This window comes from Pyrus communis, chromosome 14 (genome assembly GCF_041283825.1).
Source record: "Pyrus communis isolate YQ-2024b chromosome 14, ASM4128382v1, whole genome shotgun sequence".
Taxonomy (NCBI): Eukaryota; Viridiplantae; Streptophyta; class Magnoliopsida; order Rosales; family Rosaceae; genus Pyrus; species Pyrus communis.
Genome location: NC_142578.1, coordinates 19,379,681 through 19,406,560, shown reverse-complemented (window position 1 = coordinate 19,406,560; position 26,880 = coordinate 19,379,681). Strand labels below are relative to the sequence as shown.

The window sequence follows — 26,880 nt, the reverse complement described above, 5'->3', positions numbered from 1 at the left end:
GTGTTAACTTTTCTTAAGTTAATGCAAACAGCTACGAGTTTTTATCATTAATAGCCAAAATTTAACACTTAATTTCATAAATGTCATTTTTTATTTAAAAAAAAAATCAAATGTAACAGAAAACCCATGTGAATAAACCTAAATGCCCTAAAAATCCAAAACCTAATTACACAAAAATTTCAAATGTAATAGAAAACTCATGTTAATAGACCTAAATGTCCTAAAAACCCTAAAAATCCAAAACCTAATTACACAATCCAAAACCCATGTGAATACTGGTTGAGGCTTCTAACTCATTGGAATCAAATTCCAATCTAATTCACAAGAGGATCATTCCAACTTTATTCTTTCTTCTCTTCCCCGCCAATCTAATTAGTCTACAACACCAATTTGTAAGTTCTAAAATGTTGATCTCAACACGTCCCAATTCTTATACCCAAAGCGAATGGATGCCATGAATCGATCACACTTTTCATTATACAAGTCTGTTATTCCAATCATGTTGGAAATTCAATTTTAGTTTTGGATTTCTTTGGTACGATTGAACTTCTAATGGGGTTTTGTTTCTTATGTTTATTTGGTTTTAATTTTCAAGGTATTTAGTTCTTTTTAAGTAGTTTTTCTGCTATATTTGAAATATTTTATAAAAAAATGACATTTATGAATATAAATGTTAAATTTTGGTTATTATTGATAAATACTCTAAATATGACTGGGAGGGTTGCAGGTTTAAATGTTTTGGAATTCCTGTTATACCCTCATATATTTATAAAATTTCATGTAATCCTCACTTTCGCACTCTCCATCTTCTCCAGCGGCAACGGCGAGAGTTCGAGGCTTGGAACACACAGTACCAGCGGCAGCTTGAAGGTGAGATTTCTTGTTCGCAGATCATCAATATTTACTCTGTTCAGTTTTTTAGACCGTTGATTTTTTTTTTTTTTTTTTTCTTTCTGGTTTGAATTCCTATGTATGGATTAATTGGCAAATTTTGATGTTCCTGTTGGGTTTCCTATTGCATCTATGAAAGTCATATTATTTAGAAATAACCGGAAATATGAAGTCAAACCACTGGATTAGTTTGATTTTATTGGGAAAAGAATTTTGCATTTTTGGGTTTTTTAAGTGAATTTTGATAAGAGTTGTTAGGATTGTAGTTTAGTTTTAGGTCATTATATGGTTATGGAATTGAGAATAGTTGCATTCAGAAGAGAGGGGAGTCCGTGAAATGCGATATGGAAATGGTAATTATTTGGGTATCCGACGAAGAGTGGATGAAATTTGCCTGTCTTTTATTGATCAGCTGAACTTTGAGCCATTGCGGCGGTGTTCAGTGCTGCCAGAAATTACAGTTTCATGATACTGTAACTGGTGATAAAAGCAAACTTCATAATGATTTTTTTTTCTCATACATCTCTGCTCACATCTTCGTCATTGTTTTATTTTTAGCAAAGTACATGTCAAATTGGTAATTCGAATATGATGGGAATGGTTAACATTTTTCTTATTAGTATACATCTCCTGAATAGTTACTTTTTCATGCTTGTATAATTTGGTCATTCTGAAAATTCTTCTGCATAACATTTCACTTACTTAAGTATGAACATACGTGTGCAAAAGTTAGCTTATGATTGATATCTGTGTGTTTCTGTAGGGTGGGAGCTAAAGCTTGGCAAACAAGAAAGAATATGAGGTGTGCTTGTGTCTAGAATAATTTGTATTCCATTTTGTAATAGGGAATTGTTACTAGCACTCCAAAAATCTCATTTTGCACTACAAATTTTCTATAATTAGAAAGAAAAATACACTTATGAGGAGTATAGAAAGAGATTTTTGGAGTGCTAATAACAGTTCCCTTGTAATATGGTTGTTGTTGTTTCACTTTGTATTTTCCATGTAAAAATGAAATTGTGTATTGTTGTGGAGGTTGAGCTAGAAAAAAAGGGAACTGGTTTATTAGACTAGATCTCTAGCCTTTACTTTGTAAACTCTGTATAATTGTTTTCTTTATGTAGGTAGTGCAATATTTAGTGTAACAATGCTGGCTCGGTTTATTCTATCTCGGAAATATGGCACTGGTATTGCAATTTCCGCCAATTCTCAGATTGCTCAGTATGCTCGGCTTGGCCAAATTGAGAAAGCCCGAAGGGTGTTTGATCAAATGCACGATAAGAATATTGTGTCTTGGAACTCAATGGTGGGAGGTTACTTCCAAAGTAATCAGCCAGGAGAAGCCCGGAGGTTGTTTGATAAAATGCAGGAGCGGAACACAGTTTCTTGGAACGGTTTGATATCTGGGTATGTCAAGAATGGGATGATTAGTGAGGCTAGGAAAGTGTTTGATTCAATGCCCGAAAGGAATGTTGTTTCATGGACGTCGATGGTTCGAGGGTACGTGCAAGAGGGTATGATTTCGGAGGCTGAATCACTTTTCTGGGAAATGCCTGAAAAGAATGTTGTTTCGTGGACAGTGATGTTGGGTGGCCTGATTCAAGAGGGTAGGATTGATGATGCCCGTAGGCTTTATGATATGATGCCCGACAAGGATGTCGTGGCAAGGACTAATATGATTGGTGGGTATTTTCAGGTTGGGTGTTTGGCTGAAGCACGTGAGATTTTTGATGAGATGCCGCGTAGGAATGTTGTTTCATGGACTATGATGGTATCTGGGTATGTGCATAACCAACAAGTAGATATTGCTAGAAAGCTTTTTGAAGTGATGCCAGAGAAAAATGAGGTGTCTTGGACAGCAATGCTGATAGGTTACACTCAGTGTGGACGGATCATAGAGGCTTCAGAGCTTTTTAAAGCAATGCCTATTAAGTCAGTTGTTGCTTGTAATGCCATGATACTTGGGTACGGTCAAAATGGAGAGGTAGCTAAAGCAAGGGAAGTTTTTGATAATATGAGAGATAGGGATGATCGGACATGGAGTGCGATGATTAAAGTTTACGAACGGAAAGGTTTTGAAATGGAAGCCCTTGACTTGTTTGCTTTGATGCAAAGAGAAGATATAAGGCCGAATTTCCCTTCTTTGATAAGTGTTCTATCTGTTTGTGGCAGCTTGGCGAATCTTGATTATGGTAGACAGATTCATACCCAGTTGGTGAGGAACCAGTTTGATCTTGATGTATATGTTGCTTCAGTATTGATGACAATGTATGTTAAATGTGGCAACCTTGTGAAGGCAAAACAGGTGTTTGACAGGTTTTCTGCAAAGGATATTGTTATGTGGAACTCAATGATCACTGGTTATGCCCAACATGGTTTAGGAGGTAAAGCTCTACAAGTGTTTGATGAGATGTGCTCTTTGAGCATAGCAGCAGATGAAATCACCTTTGTTGGAGTTCTTTCAGCGTGTAGCTACAGTGGCAATGTAGAAAAAGGTCTTGAGATTTTTGAAACGATGAAATCAAAGTACCAGGTGGAACCAGGAACTGCACATTTTGCATGTATGGTTGATCTGCTTGGTCGAGCAGGGCAAGTAAAGGAGGCAATGGATTTAATTAATAGGATGCCAGTGGAAGCAGATGCAATTGTTTGGGGTGCCTTATTAGGTGCATGTAGACAGCACATGAAAATGGACTTGGCGGAAGTTGCAGCAAAGAAACTTACAGAGCTTGAGCCTGATAAAGCAGGGCCTTACGTCTTGCTATCAAATATTTATGCATCCCAGGGTAGATGGCATGATGTTGCAGACGTGAGGGAAAACATGAGAGCCAGAAGTCTTCGCAAGTCACCTGGCTGTAGCTGGATTTTGGTGGAGAAAAATGTACATATGTTTACTGGGGGAGAGAGCACGGGACACCCAGAACATGAGATGATCATGAGAGAGTTAGAGAGACTGGGTGTATTATTAAGAGAAGCTGGTTACTGCCCTGATGGGAGCTTTGTATTGCATGATGTAGAAGAAGAAGAGAAGGCACACAGCTTGGGTTATCATAGTGAGAAATTGGCCATAGTATATGGGCTCCTCAAGGTGCCAAAAGGGATGCCAATTCGTGTGATGAAGAACCTTCGGGTTTGTGGGGATTGCCATTCTGCAATTAAATTAATAGCTAAAGTTACGCAGAGAGAGATTGTTTTGAGGGATGCTAACAGATTTCATCATTTTAAGGATGGTATGTGTTCTTGTGGAGACTATTGGTGATTCCAAACTTGTGGGGATACATCCTGGGACGGTCTGGTTTTGAGACAGGAATTGTGCCTACCGGAGTTAATTGACCAGGACAGAAATTGATACTTCCAGACAATGACACCTATATATAGAACCATGAGGAGAACTTGCTATAACTTTGTTGGTACATGGGGAGAACTTCCAAATACGATAACTTGTATGCACTGGCAATCCAAAAAAACTTGTAAACTTCAAAGTGTAAGGCCTACAATGATGGTTCTGGAATTGAAATGGTTTTGAAGTACTTATGCTTGTGTGAAAATGGCATGGGGTGAAAATTTTCTCGTGTGGAGGTACGTTATATTCAATCTAAGTTCATATTATTGATTTTTTTTTTCTTTTTTTTTTTTTATACTGTTTGTTCTGTTACTCGGCTAATATTTTGTGCCACATTCGCTGTTCACCTTATGATTCAGGGCTGGAACTTGACATGAATGATACACAGTGAGCTCAGCCGAGGAAGGCAAACATAGAGCTTTTGTTGCCCTGAAGTTCATTAAGAAAGGTCATCTTTTAAATACTTTTAAATTTCCCCGGTTCCTAACTTAGGGTGATCTCTTTGGGATCAAACTTATAGTTTCCTCTATGCCCTGCTATCAACTACCATGTTAGCGAGTGTGTGTCTGTGCATGAATGCACTTTTGCATGCATGGTTGAGTTTGTCCAAGAGGTTTCCCGCCAATTGAATGGTTGGGATGTTGGTATAAATAAATTATACTAGTAAAATATTTGAAGGGCAATATCACCGATAATGACAATTTTTGTGTAAACTTCTTGATTTCTCTTCTCGTACTGGTAAACCTGTTATTGATTGTTTGCACATCAGTTGTTGCCGAAAACATATTTGTGTTCAAGCAAAAGCATTTTGCACTGCATCCTGGTGTCTGTCAGTTTATTATTTCAAACAAATCCTCTAAGATGTTAAGGAACAAAAAAGGTATTTCCCTTTACACTGAAGAAGAAAGTAGTAAAACCAAAAACTTGTGCCCAAACAGCAAAACAAGTTCGAACTGGCTTCAGATTTGTAATTGGTCATGCTAAAAGATCTTCACTTGAATTGAGCTAAACTAGGCTTCTCTGTTTCTCCTTTTGAGTGTGAGCTTGTTTCAAATTCATCCTTTTTACTGTTCGTGCATGAAAATAAGGATGTAGTCGAAATACAGTACCCGTCGATTTTCGCTTTGCTCCTCTGATCTTGGCTTAGAGTGTAACTGTTTTTGAACTCTCACATGATCGTAGAGTCCATCTTATATGAGTGAAGTGAAAAATAAGTTGCACAAAGCTTTCGTTCTAGAGTAATTTTCTTTGTTCATGTACAGAAAAGATCTATCATTTAAGTGGGTTGTGATGTCTTTCAATGTGGGTCAAGTGTTGGTTTGATGTGAATCAACTAAGTTTGCTCATTTTCAAAGGGATTTTCTACGGTACTCTAGAGTATGAGATAATTTGGTTGTTTTAACCCGTGATCTTTGTTTAAAATTACAAAAATCAAGATCTAACGGTTAAAACAATAAGAGTATTTCATACTACGGAGCATTCTAGAATTTTGCATTTTCAAAGGTTGAATGAGTCATACATGGTTGGTTGGTTTGGTTTAGTTTGCTGATGTCATGCTATTACATCACTCCTTAATCTCTTTACTTGATTATTTCATGCTAGAAGTAGTGGTTACCACTCGTGATAGTTTATGATCCACGAAGATATTTTCTACTTGAATAATTGGATTCTCTCCTAAGTTGTTAGATGTAATTTCATATTTTCTTTCGGTTTTTCACGTAGACGCTATTGATAACAGTACATCTTAGAGAAAAACGTGTCAAACCCAAAAACTTTACCACCCAAGTTCCCAGAAAGAAAATTGAACAATGTGCCTACAAAGAAGCCTTTTTTATTTTTATTTTTTCCGGTACAAGCAATGTTGTAGGAGGAAGCAAAATCAAACTCGGGACCTCAGGCGCAAGGGTGAATGTATGTTCTGAAACTAAACTACAAGCTCCATGCCCTACAAAGAAAGGTTTAGGTTTAAACCATTACCTTCTTTATCTTCCTCTTTCTTATATTCTTCTTCTTCTTGTTGTTGTTTTGCTTTAGAGGAACCTCCTATATGATGACCAGAAATCTTAACATCCTCAAGGAAGTCTTCCGGTTGAAATGTCGGGTTCCAACCCCCGGCAGCCTTGCCTTCTTCCTTCTTATCTTTCTTCTCTTTCGACCCATTTGAATTGCCCCTGAGAAGCTGGCGCACCTCCCTCGTACTTGTAATCAACGCATAAAATTTCTCGATCTTCTCCTCTTCATCCTCCTCCTCTTCATCCTCCATCTTCCTCTTCTTTCCTCCTCCTTCCATGCTTCTCTCTCTTAACTCCCCCTTGCTGTGTGTGAGTGTGCGTGTCTGGTATACACACACATATATATGTATTATGTTTGTGTGTGTGTGTGTGTGTGTAGATATATATATATATATATATAGATGTAATCACTTTGTTTTCTTCTGCATTGCTTATTTTCTCAACTTGTTTTGTGACGTTAGACGGAAGGGAAAGATGAGGCATGAAAAGCGCGTTGCTTGCTGGACTGTTTATATTACTGACAAAGACTGTAGAAGTCGTTGGTGGAGAGAGGAAGGAACACAGGCATTGACAAAAATACCCATCGGGAACTCTGCATATTTTGACTCGCAGGGTCGAAATCTGCGTTGGAAAGCAGTGGTAGAATGGTCAATTGGGCTATTGGGTGCGGTTGGCAGAATAATTGGGCTGCGTCATCCCCACAACGTAATGTTTCCACCAACCATGTGGTGAGCGAAGCAATTATGACATGTGATAGTGCGTCTTTTTCCCGGCGACCTTGATTCCCCTTGCTGTACTTGATCTTTTTCTGATTACGATATTGGAACTGGGGTGTTGAGTTGTCACTCAGTAAGTTATCGATGTCGAATTCATCATTGGTGGCAGTTGAATTTAAGACATCATATTCATAACGCTTCACCGTAGTGTGGTCATTTAGTAAGATAGGATTAGGATTTGAAATGAATCTACACTCATTTCAAGACATATTAAAGGCAGGAGTGACTGATTTCACATTTGGATGAGATCATAAGAGATTTAGACATTATGAAAACTCATTCCTTCAAATCCTACCACTTTAGATATGATCTTTCTTTTGGTGCCGATTGAATTGTTGACCCGGTGGATCTTATGTGAACACAAAGCCACCAGGCTATGCAAAGACCGGCATCATTTTGGAAAGGTCTTTTTCAATCACGGGCGCTACACGTTCGTGAAGATGTTTTCTGGTAGTTTTCAATTCATTCAGTGAGCCATTTCGACAATTACAATGAAAAACAACTAACGCAAGACATTTTTAGGAGCAAAAAACAACTAACGCAAGACATCTTTAGGGTGCGTAGCGCCAGTGATTGAAGAAAAGGAATCATGTGCCTGCAAAGAAGCTAGTGTCTTGAAATCGTTGTGTAAACCAATGCAATAGTAAATTAGTAATCACACAATCCTTCCAGACACCCATTGGTTTTACATTATGTTCTCTAAGTAATAAAATGTACATGCATCTAGAACAAATTACTAACACAAAAGAATGGTTCAATACATACAACAAAACATGGAAGAGAAACAAAAGAAAATAATAGTAAGACTAATTTAAGTCACTATGCATGTCATAAGTCTTTGCTCAATATCCTCTTCGCTCTTGTGAATTCTCTGTCTACAAAGTAATTTAGTAATCAAACCTTCAATAATACAATGAAGGTAGAATTCCAAAACAATTAATGTAAAAAGAAGCAAATGAAATCATTTAAAACATACCTAACACTAATACTCTAAAAGTATCGTGATAACACCTAAATCAAAGCAAAAACATTTTAAATGGATCAAAATGGTTAGCAACACCTTAAAAAAAATAAAAAATCAAATAAAAACAAACAACTCTAACCAATTGTCATAAGTGTTGCTTCAAAACTACAGCCCTTTTCTTAGCCTTATATATTTCATCTGTGGAGCCAAAAATAATCCAAAAAATCATGGAGGTGATACATGGATTTTTGGATAAAAAGACAAAATTACTCTCGAGGCACGTCAGGATTCTCACGCGCATGCAACAAACAATAATGGTTCAATCAAGACAGAGTCAAAGGTGATCAATATGGTATTTATTCAAATTCCTCTCATCACTCCTCATCAATCCCTTATTGATTTTATTCAAAAGGTAACTCTCAAAACTTCCTATGTAATTTAGGAATAATTGCCATGTTAATTGCAAGATGTTATTTCACATAATATCTTGCGATTATTCTCCAAATACTACCATATATGGCTGACCATTTTCCACCCTAAGGGCCGGCCACCTCCTATAAATACCCCTTTTATCACACTAAAATGCCAAGTCATTTGCTGCCCATAAACTCCAAATATACATTCTTTTGATAATTCTAACTTTGGCATGGAAGATTCTTTCTCCAAAGCACCCCCCCCCCCCGCGCGCCCCATTCATCATGAGTACATGAGGCTTTTGGCCTTAATCTTAGGTGTTATTATTTAGCAGGTGCATTTTCATCGGTTTGCTTTATTTTTTTTATTTTTGGAAATTTCAGCACCTAAATGCAATGAGATTACCAGAGCCTAAATGTAGAAATTAAGAAAACAACATAATTAACATTCTAGAATCAATTTAAAAAACAGTAGGTTTCATCAAAAGTTGGGTACCAAGAAAAACAAAATTTAAAATAAAAATAAATTAAATGGTAGAAAAATATGCCAGTCAGTTCAAATGAAGGGATTTCTTCTAAGCATGGTTTACAAACAAATACCATGAAACAATATAAACTCTACAAATGGAATACAAAGTATAATGTAATATCGTAAGGTATGCAATCAATATGTAATAACTCATATGTTGTAGGTTTAGGAATGACATGTGGAGTAGTAGTCCAATCTTACATATTCCTCTTTTACCTAAACCCTTAACTAACCCACAACCTCCCAATATAATTTGCCTTTGATTGTCTCCGCTGCCAACATGCCACCACAAATGGGCTGAACAACGCTCCATTGGTTTCTTTTGTTCGTGAAACTGCAGTGAAAGCACACAAATATACTTTTAGTGGAAATAAGCAAAACTTTGAAAAATTGCACATACCATATATTGATCTTCTCCAGAGTAAAGTAAACAAAAAATGGTTTCCAAATTTTTTACCTTCATAAGTCAATTGCGTCTTCAATTGATCTCCATCTTTCATTGATCATATGGCCTGTTGAATAGGTGACAAAATTGATCTTGGATTCCGTTTTGGGGTCAAATTCAGGTTGTTAAAAAATATATAGAACAATGCATGCATCCATATATATAAACTCAAAGGACATGACAAACAGTTGCATCAGGTGCCATTATGAATGGTTCATCATTTAAAACAGTAATCGTTTCAGTTTCTTCTTCTTTATCCATGTCATTAGTTTCTTCTTCTTTATCCATGTCATTAGTTTCTTCTTCTTCAATGTGAAATCGTTTCAGTTTTCAGTTTCATTTCGTCATCGGGCCCCACCGGAGATTATGCGATTGATCAATCAAATCAAATCACAAAACACTACACAAAAATCACCACCAAAATAAATAAAATGAAATAAATCTGTGCAAATATGCATAGGTAACTTGTAGCAGTGCAACGAACAGTAGCTTGAGTTGCATGGGGGCATGTGTACGGCAAAAAGTAAAAATAACAAATTTATCAAATCTTAAATTCTTTACCCATGGCTTTTGATTGAATACAATCATCCAAATTAGAAGGCGTGAACACCATTGATGTGTCACTTTTAATGTCCTGCATTATGAGTAATCAAACATCATCAATATGCACAAAATTAGTACAAAACTCACATTGCAAGGGAAGCGAAGATATTTAGCAGGAAAATAGAAAATTTTAAAAATAACGGCAAAAATTTATTTCTATTAAGGCATCTACTATCACTATGAGGAGCATATACTATCAAAGAATAAAACAATTGAGATCCACCATAATCAATCCGGAAAGACATAAACACCATGTTGCAAAAACATTCATTCAATTTAATTTTTTTGGCAAACAAATTTGTTAATTACTACATGCATTCCTGTCACCACACTTCACCAATTGACTTTATCTCTTATTGGTATGGGGTAATGGTATGAACATCGATCATATATATCCTAGCGGCGGATTTGGTTGTGTAGAGTATAAATTAAGAGTCAGATTAGTTATGAAAATAATTTCAATCTAACATATATCCGTAAGGAAATTGTTCCCTGAATATGTTTATTTGTTGGTTGATTTTGGTTGAATTGTGATGGGGTATGGAAGATTTAAAGTGGTAATTGAATCACCCATTTACTAATGGAACCCAGAGAGAAAAAAACGCAGGGAGAGAGAGAAATTGGGTGAAAATTAACCCAGCAAATAAATCCATTAAAAAAAATTAACCCTAATTCCAACAAAATGCAAAGAAGTTAGGGCAAAAATTACCTTAAAACTCCACTTCTTCCGTTCTCTCGTGAACGGTAAATTAAGGCCTGAAAAAACAAGAAGATCAAAAGTGATTTTTCAATGAAGTGAGATATCTAGTAAGAAAACCGAAACTGAAATGTTCAAAACGCAGGAAGAAGCACATAAGCAAATGATAAGTAAACTAATGAGCCAATCAATTAAATAAAAAAGTACCAAAGACAACACATAGAGACACGAAATCAAACATCATAAATTGGTCAAATTGCAATTATGAAGAACAATACGCTCGGGAGACTCTCACGGTAGAGTGAGAGAGAGAGAATATTGAGAAGGAAAATGGGTGTGCAAGCAGTCAGAATGAGTGTATTGTAATTGATTAATCATTCTCCTCTCAATAACGCGTGGAAGGCGGTTTCCATCGTCCTCCGCTCTTTACAACCGCTGCATTGTTCTTGTAATCGTGTCTGTTGAGTAGTTAACCGCATAACTGAGTTTAAGAGGATAATTATTATGTTTTTCTTTTTTCAAGACAGTTTTATACTCTGTTATGTTTTTTTTTTACCAATTTGTCCTCATTTTTTGAAATTTTTGGAGTTTCATTGTGAAGGAAACAAAAAGGCATTTTAGATTTTCAAATGTTTCATCTATTTAGGCTTCTTATATAGATAGATAGACACATAAATAGATAGATAGATAAAGAAGGACGACGACGACAACAACAACAACAAAAAAAAAAAAAAAAAAAGCGTGTGCAAGACCAATCCTTAAATCGGGGCTATTGTTCTTTTTTTGGTCGTGAAATGGGCTATTTATTCGGCAGGAAAATGAGGGAGCGTTTCCCCTTGGCGCCAATATCATAATCCTATGCCAAGTAGTTTTCTTTTGAACTTTTTTGTCTAACTAATAATTAAGTAGATAGTCTAATGGGCATGATCCAGATAGATAGTGTAATGATAATATATCTTCACGTATAAAGTATATCGGCAATATATTATCAATATAGTTGAGATACGTCGTGGATACAAGTCATGCACAAAACCATACACATAAAAATATGTATCTACTCAAGTCTTTCATGATACAGTAACAGAAGGACAATTTGACTTTCAAACTTAGATGTATAGGGAAGATCTATGTGAACTAAATTCTATAAAGTTGTGATTTGTGAATGAAATTCTACGGGTTGCATCTGTGGGTGCCCTGAATTTTGTTTTTATTTCATGCATATTAAAAATACTCAGTGTAATAAATAGTGATTGTACCTATGTTCAATTCTAGAGATAGTCAATGTTCAATTTAAACAATAGTTAGTGTTCAATTCTAAGAAATACTCAGTATCCAGTTTAAGAAATAGTTATAGCATCAATATTCAGTTTAAGAAATAGTAATAGTACCCATACTCAGTTATAAAAATAGTCAGTTTTGAGTTTAAGAAATAGTCAGTATTCAGTTTAAGAAGTAATGATAGTACTAGTGTTCAGTTTAAGAAATAGATAGTTTTTAGTTTAAGAAATAGTAGTAGCACAAGTGTTCAGCTTAAGAAAGAGTGATAGTACTACTGTTCAGTTTAAGAAATAGTTAGTGTTCAGTTAAAGAAATAGTGATAATACCAGTGTTCAGTTTAATAAATAGTCAAGTTTAGTTCTAAAAATAGTCAATGTTCAATTTAAGAAGTAATGATAGTAATAGTGTTCAGTTGAAGAAATAGTGATAGTACTAGCATTCAGTTTAATATAGAATTAGTCTTCAACTAAGAAATATTTAGTCTTCAGTTTAAGAAACAGTGATAATACTAGTGTTTAGTTTAAGAAATAGTCAATTTTCAGTTTAAAAAATAACGGTAGTACTAATGTTCAGTTTAAGAAATAATGATAGTACTACTGTTTAGTTTAAGAAATATTGAGTGTTTAGTTTAAGAAATTAATAGTACTAGTGTTCAATTTAAGAAATAGTTAGTGTTCAGTTAAAGATATAGTGATAATACTAATGTTCAGTTTAATAAATAGTCAAGTTTGATTCTAAAAATAGTTCGTGTTCATTTTAAGAAATAGTGATAGTATTAGTATTCAGTTTAATAAATAGTGATAATTGTAACAACCTGTCCCTAATTTTACGATTTTATAAATTTTAAAAGATTGATTTTACGAAAATGCCCTGGAAGTGAGGGAATTCATTTTCGTTGACCAACATATAGTGTGACGTACGAAACATCCTTCTAGCGTATTGCTGAGGCACTTGATGTTACTGATGCGTAGGTACAAGCAGAAGTGAGTTCAAAGTTACGGTCAAAGTTTTATGGAGCTACGAACTCGAAAGTATTTTGAAGAAAATTTCAATTTTAATTATATTATACTATTTTATATTTGAAATGGTTATGCCACACGGGGTGGTGGTTGTGTGGGAAAAAAGGAGGGGATTCAGAGAGAATGAAGAACATAAGAGAAGGAAGGGGACTGCTGCCCAATCGGGGAAGAGGAAATGAGAGGGTTGCTAGCCAATCAGAAAGAGGAGAGATGCAAGGGACGAATCAGAGAAGGGAAATGAGGGGAAAGGAGGAAGTAGAGAAAGAGAGGAATCGGCAGGGTTCCCCTTCGACCCGCGCGACCCGTTTCAAAACCCGGTCTCCCAGTGTGATTTTCCAATGGTTTTGCACCACTCCTTCGGCGAATTAGGACACCCCATCCTTCTGCAACCATCAACACGACTCTTCTTCTTTGTGGTACTCTCACAAAACAATGCAATTTGTCCCGATTTCATGGTGAACAGCGACAATAGCCTATGAGTCTTGTGGCTGCGATCCACTATTTCTTAAGTGAATCCCGTCGATCTCCACCACCATTAGACTTCCCTTGAGCCTGGGAGCAAAGCCCAGTCAGTTATAGGGGAGTCGGAGCACCGGCGACGGTGAATTTCAGTGCACCCATTTTAGGGTTCCGGTAGATTCGATACCAATTGAGGCTTTTCCTGGCCAAAGTGGACTTGGCCACAAGTATAAAGTTTGTGCTACTCTTTGAGATCTTTATTTTTGTAAATTTTGAGAATTTTTAGAAATAGTTGAGTTTTTCAGGGGAGCCGGAGCGGCCAACCGCCACCCGTGGCGGCTGGTGCGGCGGCGCACGGCCAGGGAGCCGTCATTGTGTTTTTATGCGAATGTTACTATTCTAATGATGCTTTTGAGACCTAACTACTGTGGTTTGAATATTAGTACGATTGTAGTATATGTCAGATTAAATGAATATATTCGGATTTGGTCTTGAGCTTTGGAAATGCAAACTACGAATGGTTTGAACCCTGTTTAGGGTATGTAGGCAGTCTAATGAGACGTTAGATGCAACCATATAATAAATGAGACTAAATAATTAAGACAATAGCCTTGTTTGGGGAATTGAGCAATGTAAGGGACATTCGTGGAAAATGTGAGATTTAACCTTATGAATTGATGGTTAAATGTTGGTCATAAATCAACGTGTGAAGAATCAAGAAATTGAAGTAAAGAATCGTAAGTAATGATAGTTGATTAAACTAATATTTAGTTGGACTTCGATAGTTATTCCCGAAATAAATAGTTTGGAAGTGGGGCGTTATAGATTATGCATTTCACGCCATGTTTTATATATATATTTGGAAACACTATGTTATGGTTGAGTATTAGATTGCATCATGGCATATCCATATGTATATTATCTGCACATAATTATTGTAAATGCTTTGAAGTGCAAAGGTGAACACAGGACACACAGATAAGTTCTGGTGAGTTTATGGTATTAGTTGAATTGAAGGAGTTATGGCATGACTACATTTATGTGTTAGGCAACTCCGACACTGTCGTACTGGTAGCTCGTGAGTTGTACATGTTATATTGAGATGCATTGAAAGCTCATAAACCTGCACCCCGATATTAGTGCTCCCGTTTGTGGCTAGGGCACAGTTTTTCACGTCATGTTCACCTCCCACACCTTACGCTCACCTTGGACTCAAGGTAGGTGCATAGGCCTGTCGTATAGACCACTATAGGTGGTTCCGACTCGTAGGTGACCCACGATTATTCACACAGTCTTCACTGATCGTAGCACTTGAGCGTACTTATATACACCCAGTCCTATCGTACAGACCATTAGAGGTGGTTCCGACTCGTGTGCAGGCATGTTTGATGAGCTATAAATTAAGTCGTACAGGTCACTATAGGTGACTCTCGACTTATATACTAGCGTTGATTGAGGAGATATGGATAAGTCGTATAGGTCACTATAGGTGACTCTAACTTATGTGCTAGCATTGATTGATGAGATATGGGTGAGTCATACAGATCACTATAGGTGACTCCAACTTACGTGTTAGCATGGGTTATTAAGCACCTGATTATTTATATTGTTGATGAGATCCTGTATTGTGGTATACTTATGGATTTACTTCACCTGGTTTAATTATTTCATTATGTTGAGTTGTTGAGCATGGTATACATATGATGTTGTTATTCTGAGCATTACTTCGATATATATATGTATTCTATTTTCTGCAAAATTATACAGGTGTTACAGCGAGAGGTTATTACTTTTAATAAGTGAATGATTTTTTTTAAAAGCTTCGCTTTCACCCACTCACATTTTCTATTTTTGTACCCCTCCATGTCCTAGTAGTAAAGTTTCCATATTAACGAGGATTCGTGGCACTTCCCAGTACATGTGGCTTCTTATGATGGTATAATCGTTATCTTACCTTATTATATTCTACTCATGCTCTGTATCACGTGTGTATGGGTCCATATCCGGTCACCGCACACTCGTGTATTTAGGCACTTTTAGCTTTAAATTTATTTGTAGTTTACACATTATCACACTTTCTGACTTCGTCACCTTCCAAGTGTCGGCCAACACACCTTGATTCGAAGTCCTAGTGGACATTCCGGGTCAGGGTGTGTCAATTGGTATTAGAGCATAAGTTGGGCAGTATTGTGTTCATCACACGCATGATGTGAGCATTTTTGGTTTTGTGTCTAATGTTCAAATCTTGCCACCTCGTCGAATACGGAAAAATATGTTAACTTTTCTTCAGTCTTGGGCAGTTTTTTGGTCTTGACGACATTTTAGAAAATCATTTTGGCGTTTGTCCTTTGAATTAAGATGAAGTTATCCCTTGTGGAAGAAATGTGTAGATTTGAGGCAAGCTGATTGCCTAAGTTAATGTATTGATAACCATGTATCACCGGAGATTTTACCAAATAATTCTATCACTATTCTTCCGCCTTTAGCATTGATCCTTTTGAGATTGGAAATCCCAGGTAGTTTTGATTTCTTGATAGTATTTGTTAGAATATCACCTAATAGAATTCTTGCGAAGTCTACTTTTGTTAAGACTCTAGAAATGTTTCATGTGGCAATGTGGTGCTAAAAGTGGTAACACTCGGCGGAAGAACATTTTGGGAAATTACTTTCAGTCCCTGGTAGTTCTAATATTTTATAATGTTACTTTTTGATCATCATGAAACTTTGTTAGCTTATTCTTAAATTCAACCTTTCTATTTTTGGTCTGAGGCATTAATGGAATTGTTTAGTTTTTCGGCATAATTCATCATTTTGGAAAATTATTTGACCCTTTGATATTCTTGTTTGCATCAGTTATATTTATACCCCCGGTTTCACCTCCTGGTATTAAAGGTAATTTGTTTGATTTGGGTTACTAGTCTGTTTCCCTATTATTTTTGGTGCTGACAAATTGTCCAAGAGGACCACTTAGACATTGAAATTGCATATTCAATCCAAATATCTTGTACTTTAGAGTTCATGAACTTGTTTTGACCCTCAAATTCTTGAGTGTTGTTTTAACCTTCTCGACATGGTTTCTCGATCGGTTAGTGAGGAATTCATGATAGATCGACTTGGCGGGTGCGTGCACCACTTTTATATCAATGCAGACAAGAACCATTGAAATATAATCTTATTGCGAGTTACCTGACAATTCTAAACAGCTTTAAGTTGTGGGAACGTGAACGCCAAAACCCTTTTTGCAGCCGAATTGGTGCACCTTGGGATAGTATGGTATCGTGATCGAGTTATGAGTTAGACAATTTAGGCATATTCGCATTGGAGGAACAAAATGATATTTTGGTATCCTCGGGGACTTTTCGCTAGTTTGTTGAGATGATGATAAATTATTGGTGTTACGGGCTACAAATTGAAATATCAATGGCTTAATTGTTAGGTTCACTAAACAAGTGGGCAAGACCGCTCATTTACGGCAACATTTACTAGTTAGCTATGGTTCGGCCTCGTTCTCGGAATTCGTGACAAGACGAATGTTTGGCAAGGTCCATTTTCATTTGGGCTTTGAATTGTTTCGTGCAAATATTTTTCTTACTACATTATTTTATTTATACGGGCATTATACCACTATGTTATCGAGGAAGGAAGAAGGTTTGAGCTTGGAGGCATGAAAAGGAATAATTACTTTCCGACCGCGACGAAATGTCATTTTCTCTTTTGCACAAACGTTCTAACTTGATTTCTGCTTACGTATATATCTTATACTCCTATCTTCGAGTGTAGTATAATAATGATTTTTTTTAATTTCGGGGACGAAATTCTTTAAGGTGGGTAGATTGTAACAACCCGTCCCTAATTTTACGATTTTATAAATTTTAAAAGAGTGATTTTACGAAAATGCTTTGGAGGTGAGGGAATTGATTTTCGTTGACCAACGTATAGTGTGACGTACGAAACATCCTTTTAGCGTATTCCTGAGGCACTCGACGTTACGGATGTGTCGGTACAAGCAGAATTGAGTTTGAAGTTACGATCAAAGTTTTATGGAGCTACGAACTCGAAAGTATTTTGAAGAAAATTTCCATTTTAATTATATTATACTATTTTATATTTCGAAATGGCTATGCCACATGGGGGTGGTGGCTGTGTGGGGAAAAATGAGGGGATTCATAGAGAAGGAAGAACAGAAGAGAAGGAAGGAGACTGTTGCCCAATCAGGGAAGAGGAAATGAGAGGGTTGCTAGCCAATCAGAAAGAAGAGAGATGTGAGGGATGAATTAGAGAAGGGAAATGAAGGGAAAGGAGGAAAGAGGGAAAGAGAGGAACCGGCAGGGTTCCCTTTCGACCCGCGCGACCCGTTTCAAAACCCGGTCTCCCAGTGTGATTTTTCGATGGTTTTGCACCATTCCTCTGGTGAATTAGGACACCCCATCCTTCTGCAACACTCAAAACGACTCTTCTTCTTCATGGTACTCTCACAAAACAATGCAATTTGTCCCGATTTCATGGTGAACAGCAACGGTAGCCTGTGAGTCCCGTGATGATGATCCACTATTTCTGAAGCGACTCCCATCGATCTCCACCACCATTAGACTTCCCTTGAGCTCGGGAGCAAAGCCCAATCAGTTATAGAGGTGTCGGAGCACCGGCGACGACAAATTTCAGCGCACCCATTTTATGGTTTCGATGGATTTGAGACCAATTGAGGCTTTTCCTGGCCAAATTGGACTTGGTCACAATTATAAAGTTTGCTCTACTCTTTGAGATCCTCATTTCTGTAAATTTTGAGAATTTTTAGAAATAGTTGAGTTTTTTCGGCAAGTCGAGGAGGCCGACCACCACCCACGGTGGCTGGTGCGGCGGCGCATGGCCAGGGAGCTGTCATTGTGTTTTTATGCGAATGTTACTATTCTAATGATGCTTTTTAGACCTAACTACTGTGGTTTGAATATTAGTACGATTGTAGTATATGTTGGATTAAATGAATATATTCGAATTTGGTCTTGAGCTTTGGAAATGTGAACTACGAATGGCTTGATCCCTGTTTAGGGTACGTAGGCAGTCTAACGAGACGTTAGATGCAACCATATAATAAATGAGAGTAAATAATTGAGACAATAACCTTGTTTGGGGAATTGAGCAATGTAAGGGACATTGGTGGAAAATGTGAGATTTAACCTTATGAATTGGTGGTTAAATGTTGGTCATAAATTAATGTGTGAAGAATCAAGAAATTGAACTAAAGAATCGTAAGTAATGATAGTTGATAACTAATATTTAGTTGGACTTGTTTCCGATAGTTATTCCCGAAATAAATAGTTTGGAAGTGGGGCATTATAGATTATGCATTTCACGCCATGTTGTGTACATATATTTGGAAACACTATGTTATGGTTGGGTATTAGATTGCATCATGGCATATCCATATGTATATTATCTGCACATAATTGTTGTAAATGCTTTGAAGTGCAAAGGTGAACACAGGACACACAAGTAAGTTCAGGTAAGTTTATGGTATTAGTTGAATTGAAGGAGTTATGGCATGACTACATTTATGTGTTAGGCAACTCCGACACTGTCATACTGGTTGCCCATGAGTTGTACATGTTATATTGAGATGCATTGAGAGCTCATAAACTTGCACCCCGGTATTAGTGCTCCTGCCCGTGGCCAAGGTACAGTCTTTCACATGATGTTCACCTCCCACACCTTACGCTCACTTTGGACTCAAGGTAGGTGCACATGCCTGTCGTACAGACCATTATAGGTGGTTCCGACTTGTAGGTGACCCGCGATTATTTGCACAGTCTTCATGTGATTGTAGCACTTGAGCATACTTATATACACCCAGTCCTATCATATAAACCACTAGAGGTGGTTCCGACTCGTGTGCAAGCATGTTTGATGAGCTATAGATTAAGTCGTACAGGTCACTATAGGTGACTCCCGACTTATATGCTAGCGTTGATTGATGAGATATGGATAAGTCGTATAGGTCACTATAGGTGACTCCGACTTATGTGCTAACATTGATTGATGAGACATGGGTGAGTTGTACAAATCACTACAGGTGACTCCGACTTACGTGCTAGCATGGGTTATTAAGCACCTGATTATTTATATTATTGATGGGATGCTGTATTGCGGTATACTTTTGGATTTACTTCACCTGGTTTAATTATTTCATTATGTTGAGTTGTTGAGCATGGTATACATATGATGTTGCTATTCCGAGCATTACTTCGATATAGATATGTATTCTATTTTCTGCGAAATTATACAGGTGTTACAGCGAGGGGTTATTACTTTTAATAAGTGAATGATTTTTTTTTTAAACCTTCGTTTTCGCCCACTCACATTTTCTATTTTTGTACCCCTCCAGGTCCTAGTAGTAAAGTTTCCGTATCGACGAGGATTCATGGCACTTCTTAGTACATGTGGCTTCTTATGATGGTATAATCGTTATCATACCTTATTGTATTCTACTCATTCTCTGTATCACGTGTGTATGGGTCCATGTCCGCTCATCCCACACTCGTGTATTTAGGCCCTTTTAGCTTTAAATTTATTCGTAGTTTACACATTATCACGCTTTCTAGCTTCGTCACCTTCCAGGTGTCGGTCATCACACCTTGATTCGGAGTCCTAGTGGACATTCCGGGTCAAGGTGTGTTAATTATACTATTTTCAATTTAAGAAATAGTGATAGTACTACTGTTCAGTTTGAGAAATATTGATAGTATTACTGTTCAATTTAAGAAATAGTGAAATAGTAATAGTATTAGTGTTCAGTTTAAGAAATAATCAATGTTTAGTTTGAGAAATAATGATTGTATTAGTGTTCACTGTTAAGTTTAAGAAATAGTGATAATACTATTATTTAGTTTAAAAAATAGTCAGTGTAAAAAATAATAATAGTACTAGTGTTCAGTTTAAGAAATAGTTAGTGTTCAGTTCTAAATATAGTCAGTTTGATGTTTTTTTTCTAATTGTAATATTATTACTTAGTTTGATATAAATGATGCATGGTTGTATTATTTAACTTAGATAATATGGCACAAACTCAAAAGATTTGCCCAAACTAAATTTAGAATCACCATTTTCAAAATTAAAGTAAGCACTGTTTCTAAAACTCAATAATAAAGGTTTTTCTTCATATTTTAGGATTGTAATATTATTAACTAGTTTCTTCTAAATTATGCGTGGTTGCATTATTTAATTTTTTTTTCCCTTAAGTTTGTTGATGACAATTTTATTTATTTTTTGGTATACGATTAACAAACCATGTTAGTATGTCTTGTAAAAGATGCGATAATACACCAAATGAAATACGTAATAGAGTGAAAAATAATAATAAAAAGGTGAGTCCACATATATAAGGTTCATGCACTAATTTTTGAATTTTATACAAAATAAAAGAAAAAACACAAAACAAACAAGAAGTGAGTTGTGTAGAGAGAGAAGAAGTGATGTGAGGGAGAGGGATGTGGGGACGGGGACCACCTAAAAACAATGGCACACAGAATAAAAAGAAAATAGAAAAAAAATCTGTTTGTTTATAAATTAGGGACTAGGTGACACACTCCGACCGGAATGTCCACTAAGATTCCGAGTTGAGCTGTGCTGACCGACACCTAGAAGGTGACGAAGTCATAAAGTATAGTGATATGGAAAATGTGAATAAATTTGAACCAAAAAGTGCCTAAAAATCAAAGTGCGCTATGAGCAGGAATGAATTCATTTCACACACGACGTCAGAGCATAAGTAAGGTAGTAGTGTGGGTAAGGATCATACCTTCAGAAGTAGCCACCTAAACTGAGACTTGCCAAGAATCCTTGTCGATACGAACTTTTAGTAGCTAAAACCTGGAGTGGCATAAAACAGAAAATGTGAGTGGGCAAAGATAAAGTTTTTGAAAACACATTTCTCCTTTTAAACATAATAACCCCTCATCGTAAAACCTGTATAATTTCCCAGAAAATAGTAATACATACCTATGTAAAAATCATGCTCGAGAGTAGTGAAAGCAATTATATGCCATGTCAAGTATCTTAGCAATAAAATAAGTAAGCTAGGTGAAATAAATCAATGTAACTGATTGGCATCACCTAAAGTAACCTGTACGGCTAAGCCTATAACTCATCTACTAATTCCTGCACACGAGTCGGAACTACCTAATGTGGTCTGTATGACAGATTGGGTGTAAATAAGTACGCTCAAGTGCTACAATCACGTGAAGGCTATGCGACGAATCGCAGGTCACCTACGAGTTGGAACCACCTAATGTGGTTTGTACGAAAGGCTGGCACTTGCCTTGGATCCAAGGTGAGCATGCGGTGCAGGAGGTGAACAATCACGTGAAGGCTAGGCCCTAACCTCAGGAGAAGCACTAACACCGGGATGTAGGACAATGAGCTTTACTTGCATCAACTCATAACCAACTACCATGCAACCATGCCATCAATATGTACTCACCTGAACTTACCTAGTCCTCTGCAGCATCATGCAATATTATGCAAAGCTATACTAATGCATATGCTAAAACGTGAAGCAAATATGACATGGCATTTTAAACGAAATTCCATTTAAAATAGTTTATGGGAAACATGTATATATATATATATATTGTATAATGCTTTGTATGTATGTATGTATGTGTGTGTATATATATATATATATATATATATATATACAGAAAAACAAAAGCCCACTCACCTAAGGTCCGCTCTACACTCCCTAGCACGAATATCGAAATGTCTCGAACAATTGTCACCTAGAACAAATATCAAACCACGTCTCAGAATCCTTACTGATATAACACATAATTTACATAAAACACATCTCCAAGGACATTCTAGAATGATTTGAGACCCATTGACCAAAAGTCAAAACAAATAAAACAAACACTTCCGGGGCAGCCCATCTTTATTAATAAAGCCGAGAGGGCCCGTCTCCCCAAAAGTGTTGCCCTGTGTGATTGTCGGTCAAAGATCGACGGTAGGGTCCACAACTCTACGTAACTCAATTCGAAAGATCCGCTCATCGGATTTCCAATCAGTAACTTCCAAAGATCCACATTATGTTTCTAAAACATCATCCTAAAATTTCATTATAATCCAACGGTTGGATCTCCGCCAATTGCAAATTCAAGTGGCGGTTAACGTTTTATTTTACGAACTTACAAATCCAATTCGGGAAGATCCGCCCATCGAATTCTCGATCTGTAAGTTCCTATGATCTTCAAATATTACGTACTATAACATATTAAATTTTGGTAACAATCCAACGGTTAGATTGTCGATTCATATTTTTACCAAGTAACATACCTTAATCAAACTAGATTCACAATAATCAAATCACATCATATAGATATCAAATCTAAGATCAATGTATCTATTTAACATAAAATAACATCGCCGATCAACTGGCCACGCGCCGGGCGTCCCGACTTGCTGGAAAATTCAACTATTTTTAAAAATTCTCAAATTTTATAGGAATGAAGATCTCAATGAGTGGAGCAACTTTCATACCTGTGACTAAGGCCAATTTGACCAAAAAAAGCCCCAATTTAGCTCGAACTGTATGGAACCCTAAACTTGGGTGTGTTCAATTCAACCTCCAAATTCACTATAATGCCTCAAAACATTGCTTGGGCTTTGTTCCTGGGGTTGAGGGGAGCCTAGTGGTGGTGGTAATTTGCTGGGTTAACTTCATGATCGTTGGATTTTGCCATGGTACCCACGGAACCCACGGGTTTTGTTTTACTCGAATTCAAGCTCAAACCCAATAAAATTTAGTTGGAAATGGAAGAGGGGAAGATAAGGATTAGTTTTTACGTGGTGGTGAGGGTTAGATCGTCGGAAAACCGACTGAAAAATGTCGGGAAGGCAGCGGTGTGGGTGGTGCCTGACGGGTTACATGGGCCAACCTGTGTCTGCCCCCCCACCTTTTCTTCTCTCCTTTCCCCTCCTTGCTCTTGTTTCTAATTGGTCACCTTCCTCTCTCCTTTCCTCCCTTTTCTTCTCTCTTTCTCATCCCAGCCGTCGATTTCTTTCTTTCCTTCCATCCCAGCCACACACGTAGCCTTACAGATCTTTGCTCCAAAAATCTGGAGCCTTCCAAGTTAAGTAAATTACCAAAATATCCCTAACTTTAAACATTAATAACTCTTTTGTTATAACTCCAAATCATGCCCTATTTGCGCCCACACGTCCGTAGCGATGAGTACTACAAGAATACGCCAAGAAAACGAACCTTACGTAACATGACACGGCAGTCAACAAAAGTCAACACTTTGCCTCGAAGGGCATTTTCGTAACTTCACTTATTAAAATGATAAAAATCATAATTTTTAGGAACGAGTTGTTACACTAGGGAGATGGGCACATAAACAATTTCATTATCTTTTATTAGAATTTATAACTAACGACAATATTTCTAACTCCGTCGATAAAAGGAATTTCAGTTTCTTTGATACTTAAAATGTTTCAGTAAACTCCAAGGTTTAATAGAATTTTGATTTTCTTGTGTTTCAAGTTTCAAATCCATTTGGTGAATTGTTTTGCACTAGCTTTAGGCATGTAAAGTTAAGGGACATGGAAAATGGATATTATTTGCACTCCAACCCAAACAATGCCTTTCATTGCATTATTTTCTTCCTCAAAATTCTTAGTCACAAAATCCTCCAAACAAAAACAAAATCCAAAACAAAACAAAAAACCATCCTCATATTTTACAAATTCCATCAATCTCCAACAGCCCGTTGACACATTCCTCTCTCTTGAAATATTTCTTGACGAATGTAAAAGTCCCACATCGGAAACCTGACTATAGTGTTGAAGGGTCAATAAATTGCATCGTCATCTTTGAAAATCTCGGCGGATATAGAACTGAATTCAGCCTCCTTGTTTTCAGATCACTGTTAAACCTAAACTTACATTGATCTCCGGGAGGACAATTTGACGATCGACTTCTTATTTTTCAACGTTGTTTATGGTGATGTTGCTTCAACATATCTGCCAAAGAACCCCATCCATTCTTACTATTCTTGCTAATAGACTCAGCATCATAAGAAGAAGAAAGAGAAATCCCATAGTTGTGTCGATCCTGGGATTCTAGGCGGTGCTTCGGGGTACTTAGCGACTGCGTCTTGGCCTTGGCAGATGCTGTCACAGCCATGTAATGTTGATCATGAACAGAATTGTTCTGTTCCGCTTCTACAGTGCAAAATGATCTCCTTGGCAATACCAGAACTTTTGGGGTCGGTCTTTCCACTGAATCTTCATTTCTCACATGTCGCGGTTTAACTTGTGATCTCCCAAACAATGCTCCAGTACTAGCACTAAGATTTGAATGAAGGATTTGCGTTCCAGTTTCATTGATGCTCGCTGAATCTTCTAACATTTGAACATTTCTGCTTTCCTGCAAAACACAATAGTTGTACGGACTTTCAAATTTGCTGTGGGTTCTCCTTTTCATTGTATATTCTCATCTGAATCAAGATGTTCAGATAATTTAAGCTGAAAAGTACGTTTTACTTACCCGTAGAGAAAAAGAGTATTTCTTCATCCTATCTCTTTTGGTCATAGCCTCTTGCTTTCTTAGCCGTACGGATTCCATGTCTTCCTGTGAAATTATACTGAAATCCCACCCTCTCTGGCTGCTACATTGAAGCTGTTCATAACAAACATCTTGCGTAAATCAAACAATGTGGAGGCGTCATAAGGTAGTATCATGAAAAGGAATAATTATTTGTAGATATGAAGAAATAAATTCTCACTTACTGGTGTTTCATTTTCTTCCCACTCCCTTTTTGTCTTGCTGATCAGCTGTTTGTTTTCACCATCACTACATATCTCGTGTGTAGTAAGAATGCTCCTTTGGCAAACCTCTGCCTGCCCCTCATTTCCTTTTCTCTTGGACGGCAAACGCTTCAAAGTGGTAGCTGCTTGTCGTCGTCTCACAGCTCTACCACGAACAATTGCTTGAACTCTTACGAGTCCTTTCAACGCTCGCAATGCTTTCCTTGCCTGTTTTACTCTAACTTTTAGACCATGCTAATTTCTAGAGAGGATCTAATGGTGATTTCTCAATAACGATACTTATTTCAAATCCACCTTTCATTTAATTTTCCCATCAAATAAATAAATTCGAACGAATGGTTATAAAAATTCATAGTACACATTGACTACTCATGCATATATTTCAAGTTGATGAATCTGAGTTTATAGTTTTGAAGAAGCTCACAAGATGCGCACGATAAACACTTTGAATTTTAATGGCGGCCAAGTTCCTGTCAAACTTGGTGTGATAGTGGCGAGATTTTGAAGTAGTAGTAAGGCGCACAACCTCAGCTGCAGCACGGGCAGCAGCCACTGCTGCCTCTGCTGCAGCAGCGGTTGCAATTGCAACAGTGAAAGCATGTCTTTTCTGCTCTTCAGTTGCTTCACTGAGCAGTACTGCTCTCTCTGATGATGATGCTGTGATCAGTGCAGGCTGTGCAGGGTACTGCGGAAGTACCTCCAGCTTCCCGAAAATCCATTTCCAGTTCTTCGATTTCTGGTGATTAATTAGGAAACAAAAAATATATAATGACAACCAAATTAAAGAGGATCACAACATATGTGTAAATAATTAAGCAGTAGTTAACCTAATTAAGGCAATGGAGGAAGACTGAGAAATAGAATTCAATTCACCAACCTTTTGTGTCTTTGAGTTTGCTTCAGAAGTTAAGAGCTTCTTGACCCAACCAAACCAGCACTTTGTCTTTGCCATTGAACAAGTAGTAAGACCATCTTAAATCTTAATCCATTATGATGTCAAGCATCGTCGTTTATTTTTCAGGCGCTAACCACTCGCTGGAGCACTAATGTAACTGGATAAATACATATATATGTTACTAATTTGTGTGTATATTAAGGTTCGTAGCAGGTACGTATATAATACGAAAAATTAAGGAACATGAATATGTAATACATAATGAATCATGATATATGCACTTGAAAGATTCTAGACTCATAATTCTTCTGTCATGATGCTAAAAACTAAACTCTCAGGTCCAAACCTATTAAAACCTACATCAATCAACTTAAATGCATGAACCGTGATACTTCAAGTAGGTTTTCCATGGTGTCTTTGCTTCAAGCCTTCAATCACTACAACTAACAGCATACAGAGAGAGAGAGAGAGAGAGAGAGAGAAACTGTACAATGGCTGCTGCAGGTACTTAGACGTTGTTAGTTGACGAAGACTGATCACTCATAACAGCAGCAGGTGCGGTGGTTTAAGAAGAAGAACGAGTCTGCTTAACTTCACTGGGGTCCTCTCTCTCTCCCCCTCTCCACCATCAACGGTCAATTCAACAACCACCATTGACGAGTCCTAATGTCTGCTTTCATGAAATTACCCTAGCATTAGTTATAATGACGTTAGAAAGTCTAACATGTGCGAGGCC

The 26,880-nt window shown here is 37.0% G+C and overlaps 3 protein-coding genes across 5 annotated transcripts; 1 reads left to right on the top strand and 2 right to left on the bottom strand.

Moving 5' to 3' along the window:
• The first annotated feature begins 763 nt into the window (after window positions 1–763).
• LOC137713031 (pentatricopeptide repeat-containing protein At1g56690, mitochondrial) lies at window positions 764–7,121 on the top strand. Of its 2 annotated transcripts, XM_088684546.1 has the most exons (5): window positions 764–870; window positions 1,655–1,693; window positions 2,016–4,470; window positions 4,594–4,682; window positions 6,708–7,121. In XM_088684546.1, the coding sequence occupies exon 3, from the start codon at window positions 2,039–2,041 to the stop codon at window positions 4,148–4,150; it is 2,112 nt and encodes a 703-aa protein (XP_088540672.1). In that variant the 5' UTR covers window positions 764–870; window positions 1,655–1,693; window positions 2,016–2,038; the 3' UTR covers window positions 4,151–4,470; window positions 4,594–4,682; window positions 6,708–7,121. The 2 variants fall into 2 exon arrangements, with proteins under 2 accessions (XP_088540672.1, XP_068308362.2); XM_068452261.2 differs by lacking the exon at window positions 1,655–1,693 and having other exon boundaries at window positions 822–870.
• Window positions 6,038–6,609, bottom strand: NIMIN-3 (NIM1-interacting 3). Its single transcript, XM_068451288.2, has one exon. It carries the CDS (start codon window positions 6,522–6,524, stop codon window positions 6,180–6,182), a length of 345 nt encoding a protein of 114 aa, XP_068307389.2. The 5' UTR covers window positions 6,525–6,609; the 3' UTR covers window positions 6,038–6,179.
• A 16,918-nt stretch (window positions 7,122–24,039) lies between the features above and the next one.
• Window positions 24,040–26,880, bottom strand: IQD12 (IQ-domain 12). Of its 2 annotated transcripts, XM_088683860.1 has the most exons (6): window positions 26,635–26,880; window positions 26,127–26,301; window positions 25,674–25,985; window positions 25,211–25,456; window positions 24,969–25,100; window positions 24,040–24,848 (listed from the first exon to the last, which is right to left on the bottom strand). In XM_088683860.1, the coding sequence occupies exons 2-6, from the start codon at window positions 26,199–26,201 to the stop codon at window positions 24,408–24,410; spliced, it is 1,206 nt and encodes a 401-aa protein (XP_088539986.1). In that variant the 5' UTR covers window positions 26,202–26,301; window positions 26,635–26,880; the 3' UTR covers window positions 24,040–24,407. The 2 variants fall into 2 exon arrangements, with proteins under 2 accessions (XP_088539986.1, XP_068307390.1); XM_068451289.2 differs by lacking the exon at window positions 26,635–26,880 and having other exon boundaries at window positions 26,127–26,345.

What these genes read in the sequence shown, in the direction of transcription:
- LOC137713031 (XM_088684546.1), top strand. Translation starts at nt 2,039, where the DNA reads ATGCTGGCTCGGTTTATTCTATCTCGGAAATATGGCACTGGTATTGCA.
- NIMIN-3 (XM_068451288.2), bottom strand. Translation starts at nt 6,524, where the DNA reads ATGGAAGGAGGAGGAAAGAAGAGGAAGATGGAGGATGAAGAGGAGGAG.
- IQD12 (XM_088683860.1), bottom strand. Translation starts at nt 26,201, where the DNA reads ATGGCAAAGACAAAGTGCTGGTTTGGTTGGGTCAAGAAGCTCTTAACT. An exon ending in CAAACTCAAAGACACAAAAG is followed by an intron (nt 25,986 to 26,126) that starts GTTGGTGAATTG and finishes ATTAATCACCAG; the next exon opens with AAATCGAAGAACTGGAAATG. An exon ending in AATACTCTTTTTCTCTACGG is followed by an intron (nt 24,849 to 24,968) that starts GTAAGTAAAACG and finishes TGTGTTTTGCAG; the next exon opens with GAAAGCAGAAATGTTCAAAT.